We start from the raw sequence: 27,960 nt of genomic DNA, 5'->3' as shown, positions 1-27,960 counted from the left end.
ACTTTTAACTATGAGATCACGTTAATAAGCTTGAATTCATATATTAAGATTTTGTTTGTGTAGTGTAATTAGGATTTGATCCATTTAGTTAGTATTTTTCACTTTTTAATTCAATTTCTATTTAGTCAGCTGAAAGCAGCCAGTCTGTTGCTTCTGGTGTTTCATATGAATTAAGGCTATGAGTGATGGCTGGCCATCTATTTCAATCAAGTGAAAACAGTTTGGCATCTCGTTCATACATCACTATAGACCATTCTGGTCACAATTTTCATGATCAGTTTCTGGAGCTGCAGAATATGACTGCTTGATACTTACCGCATTTGAATGATGTAATTCAGCTACAAAGTACGTGTTTATATACCTAGTTTTCAGCTACTTTAGGTAAAGGATAATGGTACTTCACAATTTTTCAAACGGAAATAGGTCAGGAGGGGTTTGAACAACAACGTGATGATTTAAAGACGAGCGATCTGACCATTAAGCTACCTCTCTGAGCACCACATTCCTCACTTTGTCATGTCAGTTGATAGGTTCAACTAATCAAAGCTATCAGATGTTGTGTTTCAATCACTGTGTGCACAAAATTATGAGAAAGCAGCTAGTGAAAAATATGATATAAAAAATAATGAAGTTATTTGGTAAAAATAATTTAAGCAATACAGCTTAAACGTCATTGTACAACAATTGTCTCTGAATTTATGACCGATTATTCAGGAACACTATGTACTTATTACTTCAATAATCATGACACACCATCAATGGGAAGATTTTTTATTTTATAAAGGTTCTCCAGCTTTCTAGATAATTAACTAACAGTTGTTTACAATAAAGTATTTTCACGATTTAATTCACTATGAATCAACAAAACCCTAATAATGCGTACAGAAATTGAAATCAAAGTTTTCTGTTTCACGTACCTCCTCAGTTGGCCTAAACCTTCTTACAATCGAAGTCGTAAATTGTGTTTCGTTTTAACCTAAAAGTAACTCTGTATAAACTGTTTCAATACAGAATGCATCTAGTCATTAGTAAAACAATAATAAATTAGAAGTGATATTGTTATCCAGTTGAGGGTAGGATTTTAGTTATGTTCAAAATGAAGTTAAATCCATTATGATCGCTTTTAGAATCAACACAAACTCTCGGCTTTTTGAGTTATTTGATTTGCTAATTTGTAAGTCGGTTCAACAAATGCCCCTATAAAATAATTTCAAGTTTGGCTTACGATATCGTCTGTGTATGTCTTTATTTGCTGGCTGGACAAGTAACAATACAATAAATAAAATGGAGTAAAGTTCCAAACTTGTATTGATCACTTAAGTATTAAATGCAGATTTGTTTTAATAGCCAATCAGTGTAAAACTGCACGTATAAACATTAGAGCAAACCAATGAAGTTAAGCTTATGTTGAATCGTATTATAGCTTTTCATTCTAAACAAATATATAAACTATAGAAACTTGAAAGCTAAGGAAGATTAATGATATCCTAATTATTAAAATGCAACAAACATATCTTCGCCTTATGTAAGTCGATTATTTATACATAATTGGTAGTTTGTATTACTACTAATTACCTGAAATAATCAAGATATTGTATTAGTTAATTCTTCTGGCTTTAAAAAAAACATTTCACTGTAACGGATGAGATAGGCTTTGAAAACTGTCATCATTGTTCTGATTTATTGTTTACCATCAAATGAGTTGTTTGTGCAGTATATCTGAGTGTCACTTATACTTCTGTTACTAAAATAAGAAAATGAGCTAAGTTGTTTTCTCGAAGATGAAGTTGAAAACAAAAGCCTCTGTTGTATAAGCCTATGACAGGTCCCATAATTGTTCTTCGTAAAATAAAGAGATTTATGCAGTAATAAAGAATCTGCTCCACGCATGTGCAGAACTATGATCACTAAGGTTTACTGATAGCTATAATTATTACCGCTAAATGATACCACAGCTTTCTATACATATAATTTAGAATGAGAGCTGTAAATCCAGTGATAATTATACTTTTCAACACCGATGACTTACAAATCCCACCTTATAATCTAAAGATGCTGTTAAATATTATCCGGTTTCAACTTATTTTCCATTTCGACTAGTCGAGGGTTAAACGAAATAACATATGGCTATTTAAAGAAGATACAATGAATCTCAATAAAACGGACTTGATGAACTAGTGTAAAGAACAATGGAAACGTAAACCGAATTGTCCTATTAAGAGAGATTACACACTACATTTATAAAATATGAAGCCAATAAATTGAATACACAATTTGTACATCCTCCTCGAATTGTCTCTTACAAGCTACATCGTTCGTTGATTCCTGTTGTCGAATGATCTGCTTCTGTTTTTTCATTCTCCTCATGTTCCTCTCCTGTCATTAACAATCCTGCTTTCAATTCTCGATACATACTACTTATATCTGTCCGTATGAGTAGCATACATTAAACTAGTAGATCGTTTGAAATCTCAATGAATATTTTGTTATTTGCTCTTGTGGCCACGCAAATCGTAAACACGTTAACTTGTGATATATTTTGTCTACTATCCAGGCCATCTTTATTCACTTTTATCAAGCAACTCGAATCAGGTTTTCTCATTTTTCGCTTGCGATATTTGAACTTTGGCAAGATAGTGTGTGTAGTGTGTACTCAAACGTAGAAAGATGTACTTTTGACAGCAGTTTACATCGAGATATATGTGGCACGAGATAATTCGTGGCTCCTGGTTAACTCTGCTTGACCCTACTAGAAATAAGTAGCTTCTTGTAATTGATTTTTCTAAAAAGGAAGTTGCTTTGCCTGCTTAGTCAATTTATTTTATGATTATGTGTTTTAAATAGCTTGTCGTATGGCAAGATGTGGAATTGTTTGATGAAACCTGAAGCTTTGCACTAATGAACTAAGATTAATTCACAGTTAACTTCATTCCTTAAGAAAATGGGCTCACTTTTACTATTTCAAAGGTTTGTAAACGAGGTCCTGAGGGTATTCTCTTCATGCTTGTTGTCTGCGTTCTTCTGTTTTATGTGTGTTTCTACCTATAAAATAACTTGCCATCCAGGTTTTAGAGCGCTCTTCAATCTTTTCACCTTTTATAGTCTTACATATATTTGACGATGTATCCGCTAACGTAGTCGAAACTGCCCATCTATAATCCTATAATCCTTTAAAGACTTTTATGATTCTGAGTGAACAATGTAAATTCTTATCAGCTGGATTCGCTATATTGAATTAGTCATTTTACTTGATTTTAATTATGATGAAAACAAATGTATAAATTCAGTCGGTCAATTATTTATTGATACTGCTAGGTTTCTGATAGTGTTCATAAACGCATTACAGAAACCGTGAGTTGAAACTATGTTTAACCAGATTTTGTTGCACTTATGGTTTGAATGCTTTTGTTGAGGAATCTAAACACAAAAAAACAATCAAGAACAAGAAGAATTGTATAAAAGCATCTGTGTGTTTATAAAATATAAATTAGTGACCTTAAAGTTTGAGAAAGTAACAAAAGTTTGAAGACGACCTTCAATCAGAGAAACTGTAAATGACATCGCTTTCAAGTTATAAAGATTTTAATTAATTTTTAACACATTGCACTTGTATCATTTTGAATGTTTGATAAAAATCAAACTAGATTTGCTGATACTAGTCACTTATTTCGAATATATATACCAAGAATTTAATTGTAAAAGAGTTCTGAAAGTTTACGGAAAATATTAATCTTTATCTGGATTGTGTAGTTGCAGAAGTATCAGAGATATATATAAAACAGATAAATAATAGTCGTTATGATAAATGCAGGTGAGTAATCGCTAAATGTTGCTTATAAACATGTATATTTATTTGCAGATTTTTGTGTAGTCTATTGATATTTATTCAACAGTGCAATAAAACTGATGCTCAGATATTTCGCAATTTATCGGTTTCTATTAAAAAACGACTGGATGACTTAATCTCATCATTAACAATAGAGGAGCTTGTTGAGCAAATGGCAAATGGTGGCGCAGGTCCAACATACGGTCCTGCACCGGCTATACCTAGATTGAAGATCAAACCCTATCAATGGCGTACAAATCCAAATCAAGGTCTTTGTACTTCATTTGTAAGTCACATTAATCAAGCTGCCTCGTTTGATATACTGGATGTCTGGAAAATCGCTTTCGCAAACGGCTTAGAAATGCGAGCTAAATGGAATCAGTTTAGTAAACAAAATAATTACCGTGTGAGTTTTTTATACATTCATGTAATAATAATTAATCTTATATTTCATCTTTAATGAAATACTTACAATATTATGTGCTTGTATGAATTATATTTTGTGGTGCCTAACAATGAAATCCTGGGTAGGAGTTTTGCTCATGTTAAAACTAATTACCATGTTGGATTTCTCAACAAACTGAAACATGAACCGCAAACTTTACACGAATATAGTATAATGCAATAGACTATTTATATGTAGTTCCTAATTACCATCAGTAATGGTCTTAAAAACTAACCTCAACGAAAACTGATCTAACCATCACTTAGCTGAACATCGGGTAATTGGTGGAAATCATTGGTCAGAATATTTTATTTACTCTTCCTTGGAAGGCTGTGAAGTACAATAAAGCCGATATGCCATTCATTAAAACTGTTTAATTTACTGTGGAGTGATAGATTTTGAATTAATGACAAAAAAATTACAGTATACGGTGAGTGATGAAACAAGTATGCAAGTCCTATGAAGAGACAACCATTTAAACCATCTTTTCGTACTTCTATCTACTTCGACTTCGCTCAAAATTCCACTGATTAAAACGGAAATGAGGAACACATCCTATGCAGTTCAGTCATGTATAAACTTATATTATTTCTTCGGTAATAATTCAGGTTGTTAAAAGTATCTAAAACCTTAGGCTTAATTAATGGAGATCAACAGGCCTGACCTCAAATAGCCACTGATTGTGAACATACAGTACCATACTAACTAAAAATGGAACATTTGAAAAAAAAATAGAAGTAATCAGTGATCATCACTAGGATTTGTGATACCCAACTTCATACACATGTAAAGTAAGAGTAGCCGAAAACCACTGATTGAGTGTAAATCACTTGGACGCAATTTTTAAATTCAATGATAACAAAGAGTCAGCAGATGGCTAGTTTGTTTGTGTTTTGGTATGAAATGCTGATCCGGATTTAACATTTTACGGGAGCTATTATCTACTGTTTAGTGTGAACCTTCTGTGACTGTTAGAAACATTTCGTTACCACCACTGAGGCTTCAATAAGTTGTCTTATTCAAACGACTTTTAGGCAACTCTTCTCTACATTACGCTATCTAGAAGTTGTTAGGTAATACCCTGAAATCTGAAAATGTGTTTGAATGGTTATGTGACGTACAGGTAGTCTATACTATCTTTTGGATTTTGAGTGGTTTCTAATATGATCTGTCATATCAAATGTAACGACTTCTTTGTACGGTTATCCAGTTGGCCGTTTTTATTGTGGCTTGCATATGCTTACAGGGATCTGATGTTATGGTAAAACAGCAAAAATACCCATGTGAAAGAAATTTGTCATGGAGTAAGGTATAATTATTTCATAATGGAAGTTTATTTGGGTGCACACTTACTCTGCTAATTATTCATCGTATATATTAAATGTTTTCGAAGATATGTATTTTGAAAATACAAGACAGAAAACTCAAAACGACTCATTATTATTTCTTTGAAATTTTGATGAAACTGTTTGTTTTTTAGTGAATAGAATAGACCCCTCTGTGTTCTGAAAACTAATGGAAAGAGGTGATTTTTATGAGTAAGCTTGTTATATCTCCTGAGTAAAAGTGGTCTTCTGAAGGAATCCAGGAATCATTATTTATAAATAATCGCTTGACCTTAAGTATAATTTGTATATTCACTTGCTAGATACAAAACATGTTAACTTCCTAATTATGGGGTTGTGAATAACCATTCCCTACCTTTCTTTCAGGATAATACGGGAATAAATGTGTTTGCACCGACTGTCAATCTTCTTCGGCATCCTCTTTGGGGAAGGAATAAGGAGACTTACGGGGAAGATCCATATTTGGCGGCTGAATTAGCTAGAGCATATGTACATGGGATTAGTGGTTGGAATGTACCACACGATGGCTCAATCAAGGTTAATCTCTAAATAATTGTATATTCCACTTAAATCTTATCAATAATGATTGTTGCTACTATAATTACATGCGTTTTTCTAATTTGCCTTGACAGCTATAAAATAATATAGGCATTAAATCTATTATTAAATTAAAAAGCTGACTACAAGTACATTTAATTTGTTTGTAAATAATATTTCATCGTTTAAAATTCCTTATTGTTAGGTGATCCAAGACAATTGGTCTGAAACTTTAGTACTAAGTTTCCTTTCTGGTATCTCTCATTGGAAATTTTTTTTCGTAGTGTTAGCATTTTATGGATTGCCCACGATCTTTTAATGTTCGATTAAATAAGTGTATGATAATATTCTTGAAGAAACCTTGATGGAAGGATATTTGTCATTTGACTTTAAGTTTTTCATACTAAAAAGATGGAATGCTGGTTCTAGAGCAAAATATACACCTAACACTGTTCAACAATAGATATGTGTTCTTGGTGTATGGCTAAAATGTTCAGTTAGCTTGTTTCATTTAATTCATTAACCTTTGGTCAACGGAAATGTTATTTTAAGTTTAATATGTGACCTTTACTCTACATTATGAATATAGGTTTATTAAGTAGACTAATAAAATCGTTCAATAGTAATTCATCAGAAAATAACAATATCTACTCTACAATTATACTATCACGAACTTAGGGTGATATTTTTTTGAATAATTACTGACAAGTATAAAGTCACTGAGAGTCAGTTTAAACCGTTGATCTTAAACCAATATGATGGTTAAAAATCAATTTCTGTTACTTACGGAGACAAGCCAATAGAATTATATATATGTATAGGAAATACTTCCCATATTCTTATTTATCAAATGTATTCTGTTTTTTCCCCGGATATTGTTCAGTTGTATTGGTCATCGTTTTAAGTTAATAGGACACATAATCTTGAAAATGTAGTGGTCAACTTTCAGCATTCAGTTAACATTCAACTGCTTTTATATAGCAACACTCAAGTGATGTCCTTAATTTATAGCGAAATTGTATTTCGGAAGACGTTATCAGCTAAAACCACGCGATTAACCAATTTCAGTGTAATAAAGGGATAAGGTCTAACTCTATACAGTAGTAAGATCATACACAATTAGAATTCGGAAGAGAAGAAAGTAAGTTGGTGTAGAAATAAGTAGGTTAGCAGTGAGTCATATAAAGTTGTTATACAGGCTCATTAGGAGCTTAGAGATGATAAATTATAATTACGGGAAGAGTTTCTATTAGTTAGTGTAATTAGAAATCTAAAGAAGAAACATAACTGTTTATAAACCATTATGCGACTAATGAAACGAAATAAGTAATATCCTTTTAATATACATTTGGAATTACTATTTTTCATTAGTTATAAATAAAGAAAAAAGAATTTTCAGAAACATTAGTAGTTTCTTACGAACTGTGATCATCAGTCCCGTTATTTGTTATTTATCTCAATCAAGTTTTAAATGACCAACTCTAGTTGCCTCACTTCAACTTCTAAACAAACGACATGACCGATTATTGTTAACTGTAGTAGAACACGTTTTCCTTTCAATGACTATCTTCTCATAAGCATACTCTGATACGTTAGTTACAGATAAGTGAATTCCTCTGTTTATCTTACTGATTAAAACACGAAGTTACTGCCATTGTTCGGGCTTTTATAGTTAAACAGGGCCGACCATATCAGTTGCTGTTTGTATGCAGGCTCGCTGTATTTAATTTACAATTTTCTTGGTAATCATAAGTTGACTATTGTAAAGGTAAAGGTAAAGGTAATAAAATGTGTTTGTACTGTCTGTAAATCTATAGATTTCTAAATGATATTTGTCTAGTTCGAGCTCTATAATTAAAATGGAATATATACAGCCTGGGTAGTACAACAGGTACCAAGAGCTTAAAATCTTATTATTATCTTCTATCACACATAAACAGGATGGCTGACTGTATTTTAATTATTATGATATTTAATATACAGAGTTTAGACGTTGTAACTCTGTAGAGCACTGAAAAAAACAATCTGGAAGACAAATGAACATAAAATTGTTTATTCTTAATTTATCCCTATACTAATTTCCATCAGGTAAACTTACTAACAATAAATCCAATCAGACAACATGTTGTATTGGTTGGTGCAAACTGTAAACACTATGCTGCGCATTCCGGACCAGAAAACGATCCTGTTTCAAGGTTATCTTTTGAAGCTGATGTTCCGGAACACGATTTGTGGATGACCTATTTTCCTGCTTTTCGTGCATGTATGGAAGCTGGAGCTGTTGGAGTTATGTGTGCATATAGCGGAGTGAATGGCACACCAGCTTGTGTAAATCACTGGCTATTAGATACTGTACTTCGAAAGCAGTGGAAATATCCAGGTTTGTGATATAAAAACTAACTTATATTCATTCTATCACCATATTATATTTTTCAAAAAAATGTTTGATGTTTTATCTAGATTCATCATTTATCTGTTTTCACATGTGTAGTTTAGATGCCTTGTTTTATCCATCAATGTATTTATGATATTTAAACTGCCAGACAAGAAGTCAATTATTGGAAAAGATATTTGATTCGAGTATTAGTACATTTCAAAGGTAGCCACATAAATATGTCCTCATAAAATTTATTAGCTTTGTCTAGTTTTGGTGTAAAGAAGACAGCTTACCTAAACTAGTTTTGCCCTTCAAACAGAATTGCGTTAAGTTAGACATTATACTGCTAAACTATCAAACTGTATTGTCTTCGTCATAGAAGAGATAAGTTAGTTGGATAATTGGATAATTAATAGTTCATATTATTTAGGAAATAATTTTAGTTATGGCATACTTTCTCAAACATGAACTGTGACTGAATCCGAAAAAAACTCATACGAAGATTCTATTAGAATCAGAACCGTTTGTATAACCAGTAAGTCATCAGCCATATGCAACGTAGAACCTATGTATAAATAGTTCTATTCTGTACTTTTTAACCATCGAGAAGTAATTACAGTAATGGCTTTCAGTTTAACTAATCTTATTCAATATTTGCATGATTTTTCCCCAATTTTCCAGGTTTTGTAATCAGTGATGAAGGTGCCTTGCAATTTTTGATATCGAAACATCATGTTTATTCGTCTTTACAAGAAGCTGCTTTAGCTGCAGTTAAAGCCGGTGTAAATATAGAAAATGCATTACCTAATAATGTTAACGTTTATTCTGAATTATTAAACCTTACAAAATCTGGTAATGTGACTGAAGATGAATTACGAAATCTAGTTCGTCCTTTGTTCCTTGCTAGAATTCTAGAAGGTGAATTAAATTCGCCAGAAATGGATCCATATGCTCATTTATTGCCCAGTACAGTATGTTTTTGTAGCACTTTGATAAATTTATATTTTGTTTTCTAAGTAATTAGAATCAGTTTTGATATTAATGAAGATAGCTTATAGAAATTTTCATACATAAAAATCTCATTGCGACAGTCAGTCAGAAACGACAAAAATATACCTTGGTTTTTGCAAGAATGAATATTACGGTATTCATAACGAAGATGCTTGAAAAGATAACCGATGTAATATTGAAGTTTTCTAAAGAAGAAGTGATCAGTCTTACTAAACTGACTCTTTTTTAGCTTCCTAATGGATCCTTTACAGAGTCATGCTTTTCACATATAAAGTTATCTTTAAACTGAAAGACACCACCATAGCACCAAGCATACCCTATTGTCTTTGATAAGGTTATTAAGACAACCATTGTAGTATGTAAATTCAATTACAGAAAATTTCTTAGCATCTACGTTTTTCTCCTCCATTAATCTGACATCATATCTTAAATGGATAACACGTTTAGATTTTCCAGTCAAATTTTCAGGAAATAATGATAATCCTTATTCTTAATTTAACAAATGATGTAGAAAAAATTCGCGATCAGATATTTGAAATAATGATGACCAAGAGCGATCAAAATAAACTCTATGTATAATGTATTTTCACTTCAAATAACTAGTCGGAAACCATGGGAAATTTTATATTCGTGTGGCGAAACTTGCACGTATTATTTTTGCTTTCTTTGTTACTCAGTCTACTACAAACATATCACTTACTACTCAAATGGGCACCGTAGTTTCTGTTATTAAACAAAGTTGAACAAAAATGTCTGCTAAAAGCTGGTGTTCACGTTGGATCAAGAAGAATGATAAGAAAATTCTATATTACATGAGTAAAAACTGCAATATTTTTGATAAAATTAGGTTAGTTTCCATCAAGAATATAATATAACTAATTCTTAAAATTCAGCTGTATTATACCATATTACGAGTAAGCCAACTACAAGGATAATGAAGTTTGAATGACCAAATAGTGAGCATGTGACTTACGAGTTAATTGCAAGATGCCAAATATCCAGATTTCATCAAGTTTTGATTCATAGGTATACTTTTGAGAAGTTATAATTCCAGTGTCAGTCACTTGTAAATACACTGATAATCCATAAGCTTCTACTCACATCATATCATATGGAAATACATAATGGGTTGAAGTTGAGTAAATACCATGGTACAGGGAGGGTGGGAAGAGTCCTCATTCCTCCTTGAAATACTTTCTTATGACCGTGTATATATAGCCACTCCCAGGGAAATCCTACTCACTTCTTTCCTGCAGTGAGGATGTTGTTTACGAAATTAAGAGGATGAAAAGCGAATGTTAGGCGCCCAGACTAGATTGGTGGGTAGGAGGGGACCTACTTCGAGGAGTTGGGAAACCGTGACTCCAAACCAATGGTTCACATCAGATCTAGAATACTGAGGTACTCAAAGGGGTTACCGTTGGATCGCATATCCTAACTTTGTTCTACTGCTTTATAGATTAGATCTTTAGGTCAAAGGCTCTGAAAGTGGGTGCCTTAAGGAGACCACCTGCTGCACTCTCGGACCTAGGGCAGTGTCCGAGCCCATACACAAACTAAATGATTACTACAACTAAAGAAAACCATTTACACCGTAGTCCTCAATCCTGCAAGTCATACTCCAAACTATTTGTTAATATTCGTTTTTATCATACACTGCGTCACTTATTCATTCGCCCTTTGTTTACTTTGTTATTTTACAAACCACACAATAGTCCACCTGTAGTGGAAATTCTGTCCTTTCTAAATGATCCTAAGTCACTGACTGGTCGGAAGTTGAATGTTACCACCGAATACGAATTCTGAAGCAGTCTTTCTGTAATTATGTGTGGCTTTTAAACTAGACTCCTGCAACACTCGTACAATAATGCAGATCGGACAACAGATAGGTTTGGGTATGTCTTTGGAGGTCCTAACACCGACGTCTGTTGTCTATCTGATATTCATACTCAAGACTAGTGAAATGCTACAAATTCGCATGCATTTGTCTGGGGATCCTGTGACACTTTTTCCAGATCTCACTGGAGTTGTTGCCACAGAGTTGCGGCAGAACAGAAAAACCACTAATCGACCAGATCCAGATTGGCACTTGGTTATGTGCTGTTAGATTAGAATGGTTCAGCAAGTGGTTGTGAAAAACAATGCCTTTTCATCATCTACGCCTACGCTCCGACAGATTACAGCCCGAATGACGTCAATAGGAGTTTCACCATCAATTAACTATCCTTCTATAAAAAGTGTGTTCGACAGATATTGAGACTTGAGTTCACAGATCGGGCATCTAGGCACAGAAGAGAGTCGTTTACGTGACCGATGGGGACTCGATGGTCGCAGGTTAGATTAAGGTGATCGTCTACTGCAACTGTTCGCAAACTAAATCCTTTTTCTGGCTATCATTAACAACCGACAAAGTTATCGCCGAAGTGCTACCTGGTGTTCTCCCTCTACATCTCAATGCTAGACTCAGAGTGATCATAACGTCATCAGCTACAGCTGAAGTGGTTGTGTACAAAACTACCGCTCCTTTTGGAGTACCTATCTGAACCCTGATAATGCCCATGTTTGCGCTAATCTTGCGTTGCGTCTCAGTGGTGAACAAATTCATCTTCCTAAAAGGAGCAATGTCAGTAAATTGGTTGCAGCTCCTGTCGCAACTAAATATCAAACCGAACATGATTCAAGGTTAGCTATTAACGCAGTGGAAAGTATGGATAAGAACTTACCGTTTTGCATGACCCTATGAAAATGGCAAGCAAAGTCGCTTGTGGCTTCACGAAACGTCCTGCTCATAAGCATTGAGTCTTTACAGGCTCCTTACAACTCGCTGACACACGTTTGTCTACTCCGAGTAACCGCAAGTTTGACGATGAACGAAGACTGTTACGTAATGGAATTTCTGTAAGTTTGTGTAAGGACCAAGAAGCTTGGTGGTCGGATAATGCTAACGAGTTTGTAGCAGTAGCTTTACTCAGTAGCTGCCGGAAGTTCTTTCATCTCATCCGAGACACTGGCAACAAGTAGTCTGGTGTGAGCGAAACAACCTGTGAAGCTGACAAGATGCCAATCAGTAACATCAAACGATGTCTTGGACGATGGACAGAGATTTTTGAGGAGCAGTTCGACCGGTCTGCTGCCCCGACGACTTTTCTGTGTTCCAAGGCCAGTAAAGGCTGATCCACCCAACAAAGAGGAAGTCTGCCAGAAACTCCAACTCTTGAAGCGCTACAAATCACTAGGCCCAGATGACCTAACTCCGGCCCTTTTTAAAGATGGTGGTGACTTTCTGGTTACGGAACTGGCTGAGTTGTTTGCAAAGGTCTGGCAATTAGAGACTGTTTCAACATCATGGAATGAGTTGATAATCGTCCTTGGAAGGCTCTGTTTACAAATAGTGTAGAAGTTCATGTATCTGGGTAGCCGCATAAGTACTGGTGGTGGCGTGAGTAATGAGATCGATTCATGTATAGTGAGAGCCAAAGAGGATTTTGTCAACCTGAGCGATCTTTGGTGTCTTTGTGATGCTAGTCTTGCAGTAAAAGTTCCGATCTACAACGCGTCGGTGAGTGCAGTTTTCTCTATGCCTATGAGACCTGACCTCTCAGAGTTCAGGATGCTAGACGACTCTGTGTTCAATGATTTTCTACTCTGATGGATTACTGGCTTACATCGGTAGCACTATGTTAGTAATGCAGAGGTTCGGCAACGTGTGTTGAGGTACAGCGACGATAGTCCGATTGATGTAACTATCTTGAAACGTCGGCTTCGGTGTCTTGGACATGTCTTAGGAATGTTGTCCAGGGAATTCCACGTCGTGCATTATCCGCCGACGCTGGGAATGATTACGAAACGCGAAGCGATGGTAGGTTTATGATTTACAAATCGAAGTTCTATAGGACTGGCGTCTGCCGATCCTTCATTACTTTTTGGTTAGGGTCCTAGAGATAGTGGAGCACTGTCCTTAGACGGTATCAGACATGGTTCAGAATATAAGGTATTTGTTGTCCTACTGTAATTATCTTTTACTTGCTTCATATAACAGTAAAGTAACTTCTTTAACTGAAAGAATCCATTGTGGTTGTATTTTTGTTAACTGAATCAGTTCTTCGATTGTTATTGTTTTATACTCTCGCCTACTTTTTATTATACTCACCTTGCTTTCTCTATCTCCTCACAATCTCATTTTTGTTACGTGGTTCACATTTATTTTGGTGACACTTTATACCAATATTTATGTTTGAATATATAAATAGTCAAGCGAAATGATCCTCTTAAATTATCTTAACTTTTCAAATTCTATTTAATTATTTTGGTTGTAAGAAGCTGACGAGAAACCTCGAAATATTATGAATTCATACTATTCTGCATCAATGTTTGTTCTGGCTCTATTTAAATTCATAAAGGGAACCAACTGCATGAAAATGATCTGTTATGTAATATCTTAATAACCAAACTGTAGGATGCTTTTAGTTCGGTCATTATGATGTGGGATGTATGCAGACTTGCGTATTATTATTATTATTATTATTATTATTATTATTATTATTATTATTATTAGAGGTGGTTTTAAACATATATTAAATATTATCGTCAGTTTTACTGAAGCTCTGTTTGATGCTGCTAAAAGTGTAAACATGACACTTACGATTTTCTTAGGTTGTCAAGAGTGAAAAGCATAAATATTTATCGTTGGTTACTGCAGCCAAAACAATGGTACTTTTGAAAAACTCTGAAGAATTCCTTCCACTTAAAATGAAACCAGATACAAATGAACGGCCGTTAAAACATGTTGCCTTACTTGGACCATTTTCAAGAAATATCAGTGAATTGGTTGGAAGTTACACTAAACACATTGATCCGGCTGATACAGTTCCACTGGATAAAAGTAAGCTAACAGATACATACATGACAATCACATCTTATATATAACACTGCAGAATACTTCATAAAGTGGAAATTGTCAAGCAAGTAGTATGATTTTACCATCAGTTTACCTATAAAATTCTATTAGGGTCATTTTGATGAAGGAAAGGTGCAGTATCTGACAGAAACGGCAAATACATAAAGTTAGGGAGAGTTCTCTACGTCGTAGTTATTGAAAAGTTAAATCAGATGGCCTCGGATACCTTACGAGGCTCTAAAGCACAATGCATAGTTTCCACAGATTATTTATGAGGTTCTAAGACCCACTTTCAACCAGATGAAGCGTTATTTAGGTTACTGTCGAAATTATATTCAAGCTTATCAATTATCAGTCTTTATATTATTTTAATACGACCAAGTTGTAAGCAACTGTTTTCTGTTCACTTAATTACAAGTATTTGCTATTGACATGAAAATTTAAATCACAGAACTGTATATATTGTCACGAAGTACATCAAAGTTGTGTTGCATCTGATCTGTAAACTAGCATGAAGCATATCACATAAATACTTATACTGGCACATGTTGAGTATTACTACAAAAAATCATTTGTATAATATTTGATTGCTGTTATGAAAACTTTGATGATAAAAACCGAGATTGCAGTAAATTATTTATGAATGACCTGTTTATTCTGGAGTTCCTATCTTCATAAAGTAATTGTTGATTACTGTATTAGCATTGGAATTATTTTTGCTGTTGGTTTGTTTCACCCATTCGGTTTATCATTAATATTTATGCTATGATAACACTGACTCTTTCCACGTTACATTTTGTAGCTCTTGAAAAAATAAGTGAAAACGTTACTGCTTCAGATATTTGCATTGATGGTGGGAAGTGTACAATGTACGACGATTTAGCTATCCAAGAAATACTTTCCCAACCAGATATTGACCTTGTTATCATAACCATTGGCACGGGACGAAATGTTGAAGACGAAGCACATGATAGACATAATCTGAATCTACCTGGACATCAGAATGAATTTTTATTAAGTACACTAGATATGGCAGCCGGTCGGGGATAATTAGGCGCAAGCCTGTCCCAGTAGTTTTATTAGTCTTTTCTTCTGGACCAATTGATATTGAGCCAGCAGTGGAAGATGAAAATGTATGTTACTTTACACGTATCAATCAATGGGCATTTTTGAAAAGTTAATATTTGAAACGAAGTAATAATCATGACACTATGGTGGTCAGTATTCAATATAATCCTTAAACTTCGTATACAGTTCGTCTTGATAACCGTCACTAGATAACGCCCCAACGGTATATTAATCAGAAGGCGAATACGAAGTGTTGATTACGTTTATTATAAGACCACACACAGATATCCAAAATTACAGGTGCGTTAAGCAAGCATGAAAGAGTTGTGTCGAAAAGCAAGCAGGCAAGTGAGCGAGTAAGCGAATATGAGTATGAGTGAGCGAGTACAAATAAGAGAGAGAGAGAGCAATGAACATGAATAGCATGGACATATATATACATAGTGAAATGAATGAATCATCGAATCAATTAAGCGAATAGTAGTAAAGCTAGTAGCATAAATAAATGCGTAGGCAGTAAGCAATGCTCAAGCATACATGTTCATAAATTCGCAACAATAATAAAGAAACAACGATATAGATAAGTTTCACTGGTTGAAATCATGAGTCAATTGAAGCTAGACCACCATGGGAAACCTGGAAGCACTGGACGGCCGTCTCGTCCTAGTATGGGACTCCTCAGTAGTGCGCATCCACGATCCCGCACCCCGCGAAATTCGAACCCAGGACCTATCAGTCCCGAGACTGTGCTTCCAGGTTTTCCATGGTGGTCTAGCTTCAATTGACTCATGATTTCAACCAGTGAAATTTCTAAAAATCACCATAAAATGACTTAATCGAATTAAATGTGAACAAACTCAATTGCACGTGAGTTGCTATAACACATTAAAAGGAGATTGGATTAACTATTCCGTCATGTGCATGTTATTGAATAGTTTAGTATAAATCAGTCAAACCTAGTACACTAAATAGAGCTTATTTCCAATAAACAAGTGGCTTGATGTTATTTCAGTAATAATAAAGCTGAACTTTATTCTAATGTGGTATTGTAGACTTTGAAGTTTACCAGTTGTTAAATGCTTACATTTATATGGTGATAGTTTAACATTTGAAACTGACTCAATTCAAAATCATTCTGGACAACATCCAACTTCATAAATAATTTGTTATATTTACCACAGGACGTGATTATGTGTAATAGTGAACACTGCTAAAAATGACAATAAAAATAAGACAATTTTTATTTGACTGTTTTCGGTAGTTTTTCAGATAGTATCAATTTTTAACAAGAAATCGTTATTATGTATACAATATTTGCACGCTCTTTTTTGAAATCCTCTGCATACACTGGATACGGACAAATTAAGTCTGCTTGACTGAAACATCGTGAATCTAATTATTAAATGAAGTTAAATACTAGTTCATCGATATCATTACTTCCACCTCTGTATTAATATAACTCATTCATAAGCTCTTCCTTTGACAGGAACGAATCACGATCGACAGAATCATACATTCAAATTGCAATTGGATGTCTTTGATTTCAGTGCTTTTTTGTTTTTTGGGAAATTGATGCGTCAAGTTATCATGTATTGTTTAATGTGTAACACAAAGATGTTTATTCACAAATAGTATTAACCAGAAGTATTGGATCTATAACTCGTCCTAGATTCATGAAGTAATTGACAGAAAAATTATTTCAATCTCTAAACGATATGACTACTAGCTGTAAACAAGTAATCAATATAATTACGATGTTTTTATCTGGATACTTTAAATGATTCTGACTCTGATATTATTCAGTTCAACATACAGGTTCATCAAGCTGCTACATATGCTATCAAATAGCCTTTATTATGCAATATTAGATTTTATTTTTTTTGTGGCTATATCACAACATAATAAATGTTGAACATAGCAACCTAATACATGTTAAGTTTTTTACGCAAATGAACGATGGAATTATTTCAACTTAAATAAGTTTTAATTTTACGATAAATTGGATATCTATTCACTTTCTCAAGGTTAAATCCATATTTTGGTGTGGTTATATGAATGACATACTCGGTGAAGTAATAGTTCGTGTACTGATGGGAAATCCTGGTAAACCTTTTGGGCCGTACGCACCGTTGTTACGATTGGATCCTGAATTATCCGAAATCGGTATGTGGGGTATGGATATAGATGAAGGTTACTGGTGGGTACCAGCGGCTAGATTACCATTTACATGGTACGCATCAATTGACGAGTTAGCCAATATAACTGTATATAAAATGACAAATCAGACCTATCGTTACTTGCCAAGATCTTGTACCAAGCAACAAAATGCATGTAAAATACCAATTTTGTATCCATTTGGCTATGGATTATCATACAACATGCTATCCCCTTCTCTTAGTGGTATTGAATATTTAGAACTGGAGTTGCCACTGTCTCCGGTTAAACCAAATCAACCAATAACTGTTTATGCAACTGTAGCTAACGAAGGAGATATTGCATGTGAGGAAGTAGTACAAGTAAGTTACAACCTAACAGTTTGAAGTGAATTTAAATCAAAACATTAATTCAGGTTTATTTTTCTTAGTTTGAAAACGATTGTTTAGTTTCATAATTTTGTTTTACTACCTTTTTTGCATAGAAGGTATGGAAAATAAACTGTTGATGATCTACGAAAATGGAACAATACATACGTTCTGAAGTCTAGGGTTCCCACTGTTCTTCAACAGAATCACTTGTGATAACCAAATTGTTGAGATTCACAAATGTTTTCGTATGAAATCATATATTTTTCACAATGCTGAAGCATTACTCTCCAAAATAGATGATATGTTAAATGAGTTTTGAGGGTTAACGGAAATAAACTGAGATTTTGTATTCATGTCTTCAGTACAAACGCATTTACATTGCTGTTTTACTTAGCAGTTTAGCTAAATAAACCCAAATAATCTAAAGGCATAAGATTTTTTGTTTAATTATTTAACTTTCTGCAGTAAATGATGGAGATAACATGTTCAGTTTTAACCTTTATTATTATACGTAGTCTTGAATAACCAATTAACTGAAAAAACCTAATTAAGCACAGTAATAATTAATTAATTAGTTAGTTACGCCTTCTACCCTTCATAGTGCATCGGCCGTCTACCAAGATTCTCCAGAAAACTCCGTCCTAGGTCCTTCTTTCAAGTTATTTCCCATTGCTGTTCATTCATTTGATGTGTTCCTCCAATCTAGTAGGAAGACAAAATCTATCTGACTAAAACTTTCGATGCTTGAGCAAGCACAAAAATACGTTAGTTCAGCGGAAGTCCTCGATTAGTGGTTTAAAGTTTTCACCATATATACTGATTCCATTTATTCTTGTTACCTGTGAATTTCATTGCCTTTAAAACTAGTAAAAAGAATGCCGTCAGTACAATTAATTAGAAGAAGTGGTTTATTTACATCCAGACGATACTGAATGCTTGGATTAGTTACTGCAAATACCAGTGTAAAACTGAAATGAGACCAACGATATTGGAAAGAAAAGCATAGCTGTCCCGATGACATATGTTTTCAAAATCAGTATAGTTGCCATCCGAGCATTAATGTAAAATCACGTTTCATCATAATATCTTCCCAACAAACTCAGACTAAGAGTTGTCAATAAGACTTCGGAAATTACATAATAATTTGAAAATCAGGCATCATGCTGGTAGATTTGTTCATTGAACAGTTAAAGGCTGAGTTCAAATCAATACATCTCGTATCTCATTCACTATGTATTTACAAACTGCTTTCGGTATTCACAATAAGAAAAATTCCTGTAATGTCAACTGGAATATTATAAGAAGTCTTTTTTTGTTCAGCTGAACGGTAGTTTCATTAGCAGTCAACGAGAATATATTAATCACAAAAGATCTGAAGAAAAAATATTCATGCAATTGATTAAATGTTTTTAATTTTGGATATAAAATGTTAAGTACCAACTTCATTCACATAATAATTAAAATGTATATTTTGGCTACTCCAACTAATCTCTAACGCTTGCGTGCTTCAATCATTTGTAAGATTCCAAAATCCAAACGGAAAGATTACTAAGTGAAGTCGTAAATTACATGATTCAGAACTTGCGGTTATGTTTTCTCAATTACAGTCAAAAATTAGAGACAAATCGATAAGTCAGAAGAGGGTTTTGTGGAGATTTTAGTAATTTAATAGTTCAATTCATGGGTCAATTGAAGTTAGACTCATGAATGCAAATACTAACTTGCTAAAATCTCCACAAAAGCCTCTTCTGATAATAACTATGATGTGCTCACTAGTAAATGACTTCAAGAGGAATTTCCTGGAGTTCTTGTGAGAAGCCGTGACCAGTGGAGTTCAACCAGGTCTGTTATGAGATAGTAACTCACTGAAGACAATGGTGGACGGTGGTGCGATTTCGTGAGTTGGTTGAAGCTAGACATTAATACCGTTGGATGCCAACTCAGTGATCTAGAGGTTAAGCGTTAGCGCGCGAGACTGACAGGCCCTGGGTTCGAATCTTGTGGGGTGGGATCGTAGATGCGCACTACTGAAAAATCACATACCAAGACGAAACGGACGTCCAGTGCTTCTAGGTTTTCCATGGTGGTCTAGCTTCAATTGACTCATGAATTTAACTATACAATTGCTAAGTAAAATAAATATTGTTTATTAAACAACCTTCCAATATATCAGTTATCTTATGCCAATTATTTTAATCGAATTGCTATTTTTATATCACACACATCTGACTAACTTTACTTTATCATCACAACTTCTAAGTTTGTCAGACAGATTACTTGTGTTTGAATTGTTTTCCTTTCCACATCGATGAAATATTCATGTGATTGTAGAGTGAAGATATGTCAATCTGTAAAGCAACAATAGAATTTGTCTGAATTATCGGTTTCGAAACCATGTTTCTTATACATCTAAACGGCCATTTTTCATATTTTTTATTTTTGTAGTAAGATTAAAGGTAAATTATTCTAAAATGTTATAAATTTATACTTTTTTCTTTGTGTCGTTTTCCAGCTGTATATACAATGGTTAAAATGTGGGCAAACTGATATAACTAATGAAGATCAGTGGGAATGCACTGCACCTAATATTCAATTGGCAGGCTTTAAACGTATTCGACTAGATGTTGGCGAAAAAAGGATCTTCATTTTCAAATATCCCCAGACCAGTTAAGTGTATGGTCTAATCAACATAAATCCATGGTTCCTGGTCAAGGCACTCTCCGTATATCAGTTGGAGGACAACAACCTGATCAACCAGTTACAGTTGGATCAAACTATTTGATTGGTATAGTTAAAATAGATCACATATAGCTGGAAAAGGCTTGGAACTTAAAACAAGGAATGAGTTTGTTATCAATTAATATTGCTCTATATTTGAACTCAATGGATAATGGTTGATATTAAAATATATAATTTGAATATAGCAAAATTTTCTGCTCTTTAAGTAGACGATTGATTACAAGAATTCCTATTCTAACTCCCCATAAAAATAAAATTTCATGAACTATTATTATTTGGTATTTTTAAAAAAGCTGATAAACAAAAATGTAAGCTAACGTGATTGTGCTTGTCGATTAACTTATCATCACTATTAAACAAATAATGGGACTTGATTATATTCCAACTCATTTGTCATCTATCATTCAGAAAGCGTTATTATTAGGGATACTATCAAACAGAGAATAATTTTCTGCGGTAAACCAAATTAGGGAATTACGTGCTACGAAAAAATTAAGTAATTCATCGTTCGAAATGTAAGTCCTATTTAGGAATCCCTGATTATGTGACAAAAAATGGATCATTTCTTGAGGCTAACAAGTACTTTTAATGATCCTGAATTAAAGCAATTAATTTTAATCGGACTTTTTCTATTGAGCTCTGAAGTTATGTATGTTGATCGTGTGAGACACATATACTTCATTAGTTTCCCTTTAAGTACCAATAAGGCATTCTTTTTGTTGCTTTAGCAGCCTATAAATCTTGGTTCTTTAAGAAGCAGCAGCATGTGCTATCCAGTTTCCTACTACTCAACATGCCCCTCTCTTTTTTTCAGAAGTGATTCGTGTCGTCACAAATTTAAATTTCTCTCATTGAAATTCAGCAAATCTATTTCACAATTTTAGAAAACACACACAATTTATTTGAATGCATGAATGAATAAAATCATGGTCATCAATGAAAGCAGCAAACCAAAATTAATTAGTACGACTCTAATACTCTCATTAAGAGATTTGTTGATATACACAAAAAAGTGTCTTTAGATTTCTGACTACTGAATGTTCTTAAATGTTGATTTATTGACTAAATTTTGATAATCGGTAGAAGTCAATCTCCACTTAACTATTACTGAGAATGTCCTCAAATGTACTTAAAATCTTTAAAACTTAACGCAAAATTGATTTTCTGAACTGATATTTTGGATTAATCATGATTTTTAAAGCAAGCTTCTGTTCCCGTAGACAAAATTCGTTTTTTTAGTATGGTTAAGTAAAATATATATCAATATGAAGTTTTAGACAGTGACTCATCACTCAAAGTAAGTTGAAAAATAAGTGATTCTGACTGACTTGTATCCCTCACTCTCAAATTGTAACAAGTCATTGCTTTTCTTTTATATCTTTCAGTCATTTCGAATTCCAAGTCTATGTAACGGTGTAATCTATCAAGTATCTTTAATGTGTAAGTTTGTTCATCATATAAGTTGAAAACTGTAAATCGCATTATTTTGTCGTGTTTCATATATCACACCAGAAATTGTTATTCTTCTATTTATCACTGATTATTATTAGTGATGCCACTAAATAATTAATGCTGAGATTAGAATAAAAAATTTAGATTCTTCGACAGTAAATTACTGAAAAATTCCTGAAAAACTATACCATGTATTTAGATTATGTCCACATATTTAGTTCATTTGTGAGTTTATATTTAATATGTAGTAGCTTATCATTAATTAAATGTATGTATAAAGCCTAATCGATCATGCTAGACTATGGTGCACGTATAACAGATCGATAATAGTTGTAACGCATTTAGACAACTGGCTGATTTTCTGTGACATTTTCTTGTTTTAGGTTGTAATACAGATTTGGTCACAGATAGCTAATAGCCAAAATAAATAATACTATCTAGTGTGCCTTTTCATTTATTCATTTATTTGAAACTTCTAAAACCACTTAATAAATAGAAAACATTCAGAACTAAATGCGAATTTCTCTCAAAGGTTATATATTCTGCGTCATAAAGTCATTTCCAAACATTTCATGTGCGTACCACATCATATAGTATTAGTATTAAATCTCAATAATTGTGTTAATTCAGATGATCGAAATGTTCACAATAATGAGCTTTTTCTTGTACTCTTGGATATGTAGTAGATGGTATTCAACTTACTCAAAATAAACAACTCTATTTATCTCATTGTACTCACATAATAATGTGTATCTAAGGTTTCTAAATATTTTTAAAAGTCAGATGTGGGTATAATCATTTCTGTAATATTGTAACAAATGGAAAACGTGTTCGAACAAAATCGTTCATTTTAATTAGAAAGTTAGAATGATTTCTTTTACTTAATAATTTTATAAAGCAAAAATGATATTGAGGTTAGCTAGAAGCAGTATTGTCAAATTGAGACAAAATATTAGGGTATTCATGATATAAGGGAGTCATTTTCTTTCATCTATTAAACACGTAATACTGAATTTAGACCAAAGTTGGATAGTGACTACATAAATTCAGGATGATTCATTATTTCCACATAGTTTCAAAAACGTGTGTTAATAGACTTGTTAACTAGAGAAAAATTTTAAATATAACTGGGGCTTAAAAACCTTGAATTCTTCACATTCATAGATAGGTAGAGATATATCAACCATGTATATATCAAACCCGTGAAATAGATATAACATATCTCCTTATTAAAAGATTTATTCTAAGAAAGCTTTTATTTGCAATATGAATTTCATACAAGGTTATTTGACATAATCTTTAAAATAGAAATCAACATCTAGATTATCGATTCAGTTATTCAACATTTCGTCATTTTGACACTCATGTTTAGCTCCGAAAGGCCCCTTAGCTCATGTTTATTTTAAACTATTTCTAAGTTGCAAATAATCATTCCTGTGATGCGATACAGAAACATGAACATTTTTTTTCAATACACTGATTACCTAGATAGATTTTTATATCATCATTCAAATTCACAAATTAGAAGGACGACCTATGGACTAGTTACATTGATAAAGTAGCTGCATACTATAAAAGGCAAATATTCGGCTTAGCTGAACTATTGGAAATGCACAAATAAAAGTTGTCTACCTGTTGTGTTGTTTTATTCTGGTGGTCAGGGGAGTAATTGTGAGAAAACTGCATTCTGGACCAATAGTTGTCAAGTATTTATGTCGGTTGTTACCTCATTATCATAGTGTCACTGGTTATTAGACAGTAATTAGCCCTATGTTGGAAATGAAAGCGAAATTATCGATAATCTGACTAAATCATACAATTCCTGATATAATTACGGGCGCCAGTACAAAACGAGAAACCTATTCTTTTTGACGTCATACCTTTAAGAAGAGAATTTTAAATTATTGATCCACTACTATTTAGATTTCGTAATCCAGTCAGCGTTGATCCAGTTATTGTTATTAGTTCATTTTAGCTCACAGGATCTAGGAAAACAACGTGGTAGGTCTTGATGAAAAACCATCTTAATATTTATACATATGATTCATATTCGTCTTGCTTGTTAGTCAGTCCGTGCCAGCCTACTTATTAATTCACAATAAAACACAAACTATTAACAAATGTTGTTATTTTATGTTATTGTTCGTAAAACGATAATATTTTTAAGTAGGTATTGGTAGCAGACAGAAGATAATGTCCTTCAGTTGTTGTTCCTGTTTTACATAAATTATTTATTAAATGAAAGCTAAAGGAGATATAAGAATTCTTCAAAACAAATGGCGAAGTACTTGTGCGACTTGCGAAAACAGTTTAGTTACAACTTCCCTTGTTTAGGTCCACTTAACAGACGATTATGGTTTACAATCTTCGTTTACTAAAAATTAGTTTTTGTATCGTATTCCATGACTTTCGTTAAATGTAACTCCCAAGTCTTTTCTAAAATAGGCAGTATAACACTCACTTTGCCAAAAGCTCCATCAATGCCTGGTCCTATGTTCAGGATGATAAAGGAGGAGAGTACCGTAGAGAGTCAATAGCCAAATAACTAAAAAACTTTGCTAGTAAATATTTAAAACAAAACTCTTGCTCTTCGTTAAAGTAACTCCGGTTATTGCTAGCCATAAAGAAGTGAAATACACCATTTTTCAAACAACCACATTATTTGATCCTTCTGTTATGCAACCTCTAAATAATTTACAATACATTTTGTACTCTGTTTAGCAGCTCTTTTTTACTAAGTGGTTACTGGATATTAGTCAGTATCATCCTATCCAAAATCAAACTTTTCTAACCACATTTACGGTATGGGTTCAGATACGGATGACAACATTGCAGCTGGCTGTACGTTGTTTTTAATGGTTGGATTGAGTAAACCATAAGACTGAGGTCTGTTCTTCCCAAACTGTCGATACCTTTACAATAATGTATCTGCTAACTTTAAGAAAACATTTCTCAAAAGACGTTGTTAGTGAGTGGTTCATGGTTAACATTATATACATAACAAGATAAAATGTGCACAAGTGGAAAGATATTAACATAACTATAAAAGTACAAATCAGATACATAGAAACTAACTATTTGACCTAGAATTTAAAAAATTATCTACAGGAGAAATAACACTATTAGTTAAGGGGGTACATTGGAAAAGAAGCGTTATTTAATACTCATGGATCTACATTCGTAAATATATTTAACGGGTCCAATTTCTAATAGTCAGTGAAATATATATACATCGAAAAATAGTAGTATAAGGTACAATTACCGGATACAAATGTAACGATATAACATTATTAACTTTCTAGCCTGAGTCTGATCATGATAAATATTGAGATAACAAGTATTCTCTTGATGATAACAATATCATGTAAAACTGTTCGAAAATATTAGAATACTTAATAACATAGCTGGCAAGCCTTTACAATTAATGTGTATTGTTCATGTTGGTATTTAGTTAGTTCTGAATAAAATATGATTTGTTTTGGGTATGAAACCAATGTTTACAAATCTTTTGTTTATCATCTTAATACTAGACTATTAGTTAGATATTTAATATTAACACTATTTAATAAGTTAAAGACTGTTTCCTCTCAAGAACTATTACCGATAATTTTTTCAAATTTCGATTAAACCTTAGAATACTGAGTCGAAATCACCATTACAGATTGAAAGTTATTTGTTAACCAAAAAACTCAGGTCTATGGATTATTGGAGATGCCCATAAAATAATAGAGTAGCTTCCTGATGAAACTAATTTTGTGATACTTTTCAGGCATTTCAGTTTGTATCATACATTATCAGTTAACCAGTTAGTCTATGGTAAGCCACCTATTTATCAGTAAATGTTATGAAATAATTTTCATAAAAACTTTATTACTGCCAATTAAAGACGGAACAGAGTTATTTCATCCGTGCCAAAGAAGTAATTGAAAAGATCCATAAGGACGATTCCTGCACCCTTCTCTGGGCGACTAGCTTAATTAAAATTATTTAGAATTAAACGAATCCTATTTTGTAGTACTTCTATATTTCATAATTAGACTTGATGAAATTTGACTTTGATCACTCGAGTTTTGTAGTTCAGTTAATAAATCCTCAAAGGAGTAATTTTAAACACCATTCATTCAAATCCATATGAACCTCATACCTTTGTTTCACTTAATTCACATCAATTATATTGATGATAAATTTCATTAAAAATTCAGTAGATTTTTAAAAGTTCCAATCGGAATTAAAATATTTAGCTTTTCGCTTGAAAGTCTGATGTGAAATCCATATGGAAGTAATAAAAAAAAAAACTAATATAAATATATGGTTCATAAAATGACTATATTTTAAACAGTTGTCTTACTATGTTGATATGCTGGATTTGGAATCTGTGTGAAGATAAGTAATTTGGTGTGAAATTCTGTGAAATTATGGTAAGAAAACAAATGTATCTGCACGTAGATCTGATGCGGAAAGATCATTGATCATATGGTTGGTGATAAAGGTACTCAGTCTGACAGATGTCATAAGTCGGACCTATCACAGTATGTACAGAGAATAAAAAATAAATGTATCTTTGTGTTGTTGTGTTGAACATATATAAACGTACATAATAACTGACTGGAACGAATGGATAGGCGTCTTCTTTTACATAACATCAGATAAAACGGAATTAGTAAAATAAATTCATATTTACTTTATTGACCATTAAATTCTGAGGTGCAGCTAAATATGTTCCATCTCTTCTATTTGTATAGTTTGCGATTAGTCATATATGCACGCGTATTCCATAAATTCAACTCCCAACTTCTGTGAAGCTATTTGTTAAAATGTCAAAGTGAGGAAAGCTAGTATCAAATAAATTCGATTATTACATTTGTGAACGTTAATTTGCTTCTCTTTACTCAGTTAAATACATATTAGGACGAAACTGAAGACAAAATTATCTGAGGCAAATCGTGGTTACTGGTTAATTCGTAGAACACCTTGGCGTAACACTCGAAAAATCTACTGAATTTGTGTCTTAGTACAACTGATACCATTTAAAGTTATTTAAAGCAGCCTGATTTTATGCGTAAGTTTTATGAAATAACAGTTATTGTACAAGAAGATCATCTTTATCGGCAAATAACATGATAATTTTGTAGATCAGTGGCCTTTTAAAAATAAATCACGATATATTCAGTTAAAAATATTTTTGTGATCTAGGTTTCACCATAGCAATTAAAACCTATAAGTTAAAATTATAATAACGTCATGTAATCAGTTACAAACCAGGCTACAAAAATCGTATCACATACATGTACACCTACGTGTTGCAAATTTATCATGAAAGTATTAAAAAGTATACTTTTCCTTAGCAAAGTACTGGAGTTTATGATCTTCTTATTGTAATGTGTTTTTATGACTTAAGGATAAATCTAATGCGATAAATACCTCTGAAACTTAAAATACGTATCGGTGTTCATTCCACTTAGAAGAAGTTGATAGGAATACCTAGAAATTCACTAGTTATACTGATCCTCATCCAATCGATTGCTATTGTTTTATGCAAACATTTATTTCTCCGGAAAGCGAAAATATTTTTTGTTGCATATTAGTTTTCCACTATCTCTCGTATGACTCAGCACTTCAATATGGACTTTACACGCTGTATTATGCAATACAGGTTTGGTATGAAAGTCAACTAAATTACTCTGTGAATGCACTAAAATAGGCGGACTGATTTAATCTGATGAACAAATAGGTGAAA

At 33.0% G+C, this 27,960-nt stretch overlaps 1 protein-coding gene across 2 annotated transcripts in view; it reads left to right on the top strand.

Moving 5' to 3' along the window:
- Positions 1-27,960, top strand: part of DSCC1 (Sister chromatid cohesion protein DCC1) — a 68,596-nt gene that overhangs the window by 12,147 nt on the left and 28,489 nt on the right. Inside the window, exons 6-14 of one of the 2 annotated variants that reach the window (XM_051211081.1) lie at positions 126-1,525; positions 3,860-4,232; positions 5,984-6,154; positions 8,243-8,534; positions 9,213-9,502; positions 14,196-14,424; positions 15,242-15,572; positions 17,532-18,023; positions 20,545-27,282. Coding sequence is in view for 1 of the 2 variants with exons in the window: in XM_051211082.1 (XP_051071117.1) it covers positions 8,390-8,534; positions 9,213-9,547 (480 nt within the window). In the remaining variant the exon portion in view is untranslated. Of the gene's footprint in view, positions 1-125; positions 1,526-3,859; positions 4,233-5,983; positions 6,155-7,949; positions 8,535-9,212; positions 10,390-14,195; positions 16,154-17,531; positions 18,024-20,544; positions 27,283-27,960 lie in introns of those variants that run through there. The other variant, XM_051211082.1, reaches the window with a different exon arrangement.

Source organism: Schistosoma haematobium, chromosome ZW, assembly GCF_000699445.3.
Source record: "Schistosoma haematobium chromosome ZW, whole genome shotgun sequence".
NCBI classification, from domain to species: domain Eukaryota; kingdom Metazoa; phylum Platyhelminthes; class Trematoda; order Strigeidida; family Schistosomatidae; genus Schistosoma; species Schistosoma haematobium.
The sequence above is the reverse complement of the archived record's forward strand: the minus strand, read 5'-3'. Positions and strand labels throughout refer to the sequence as shown.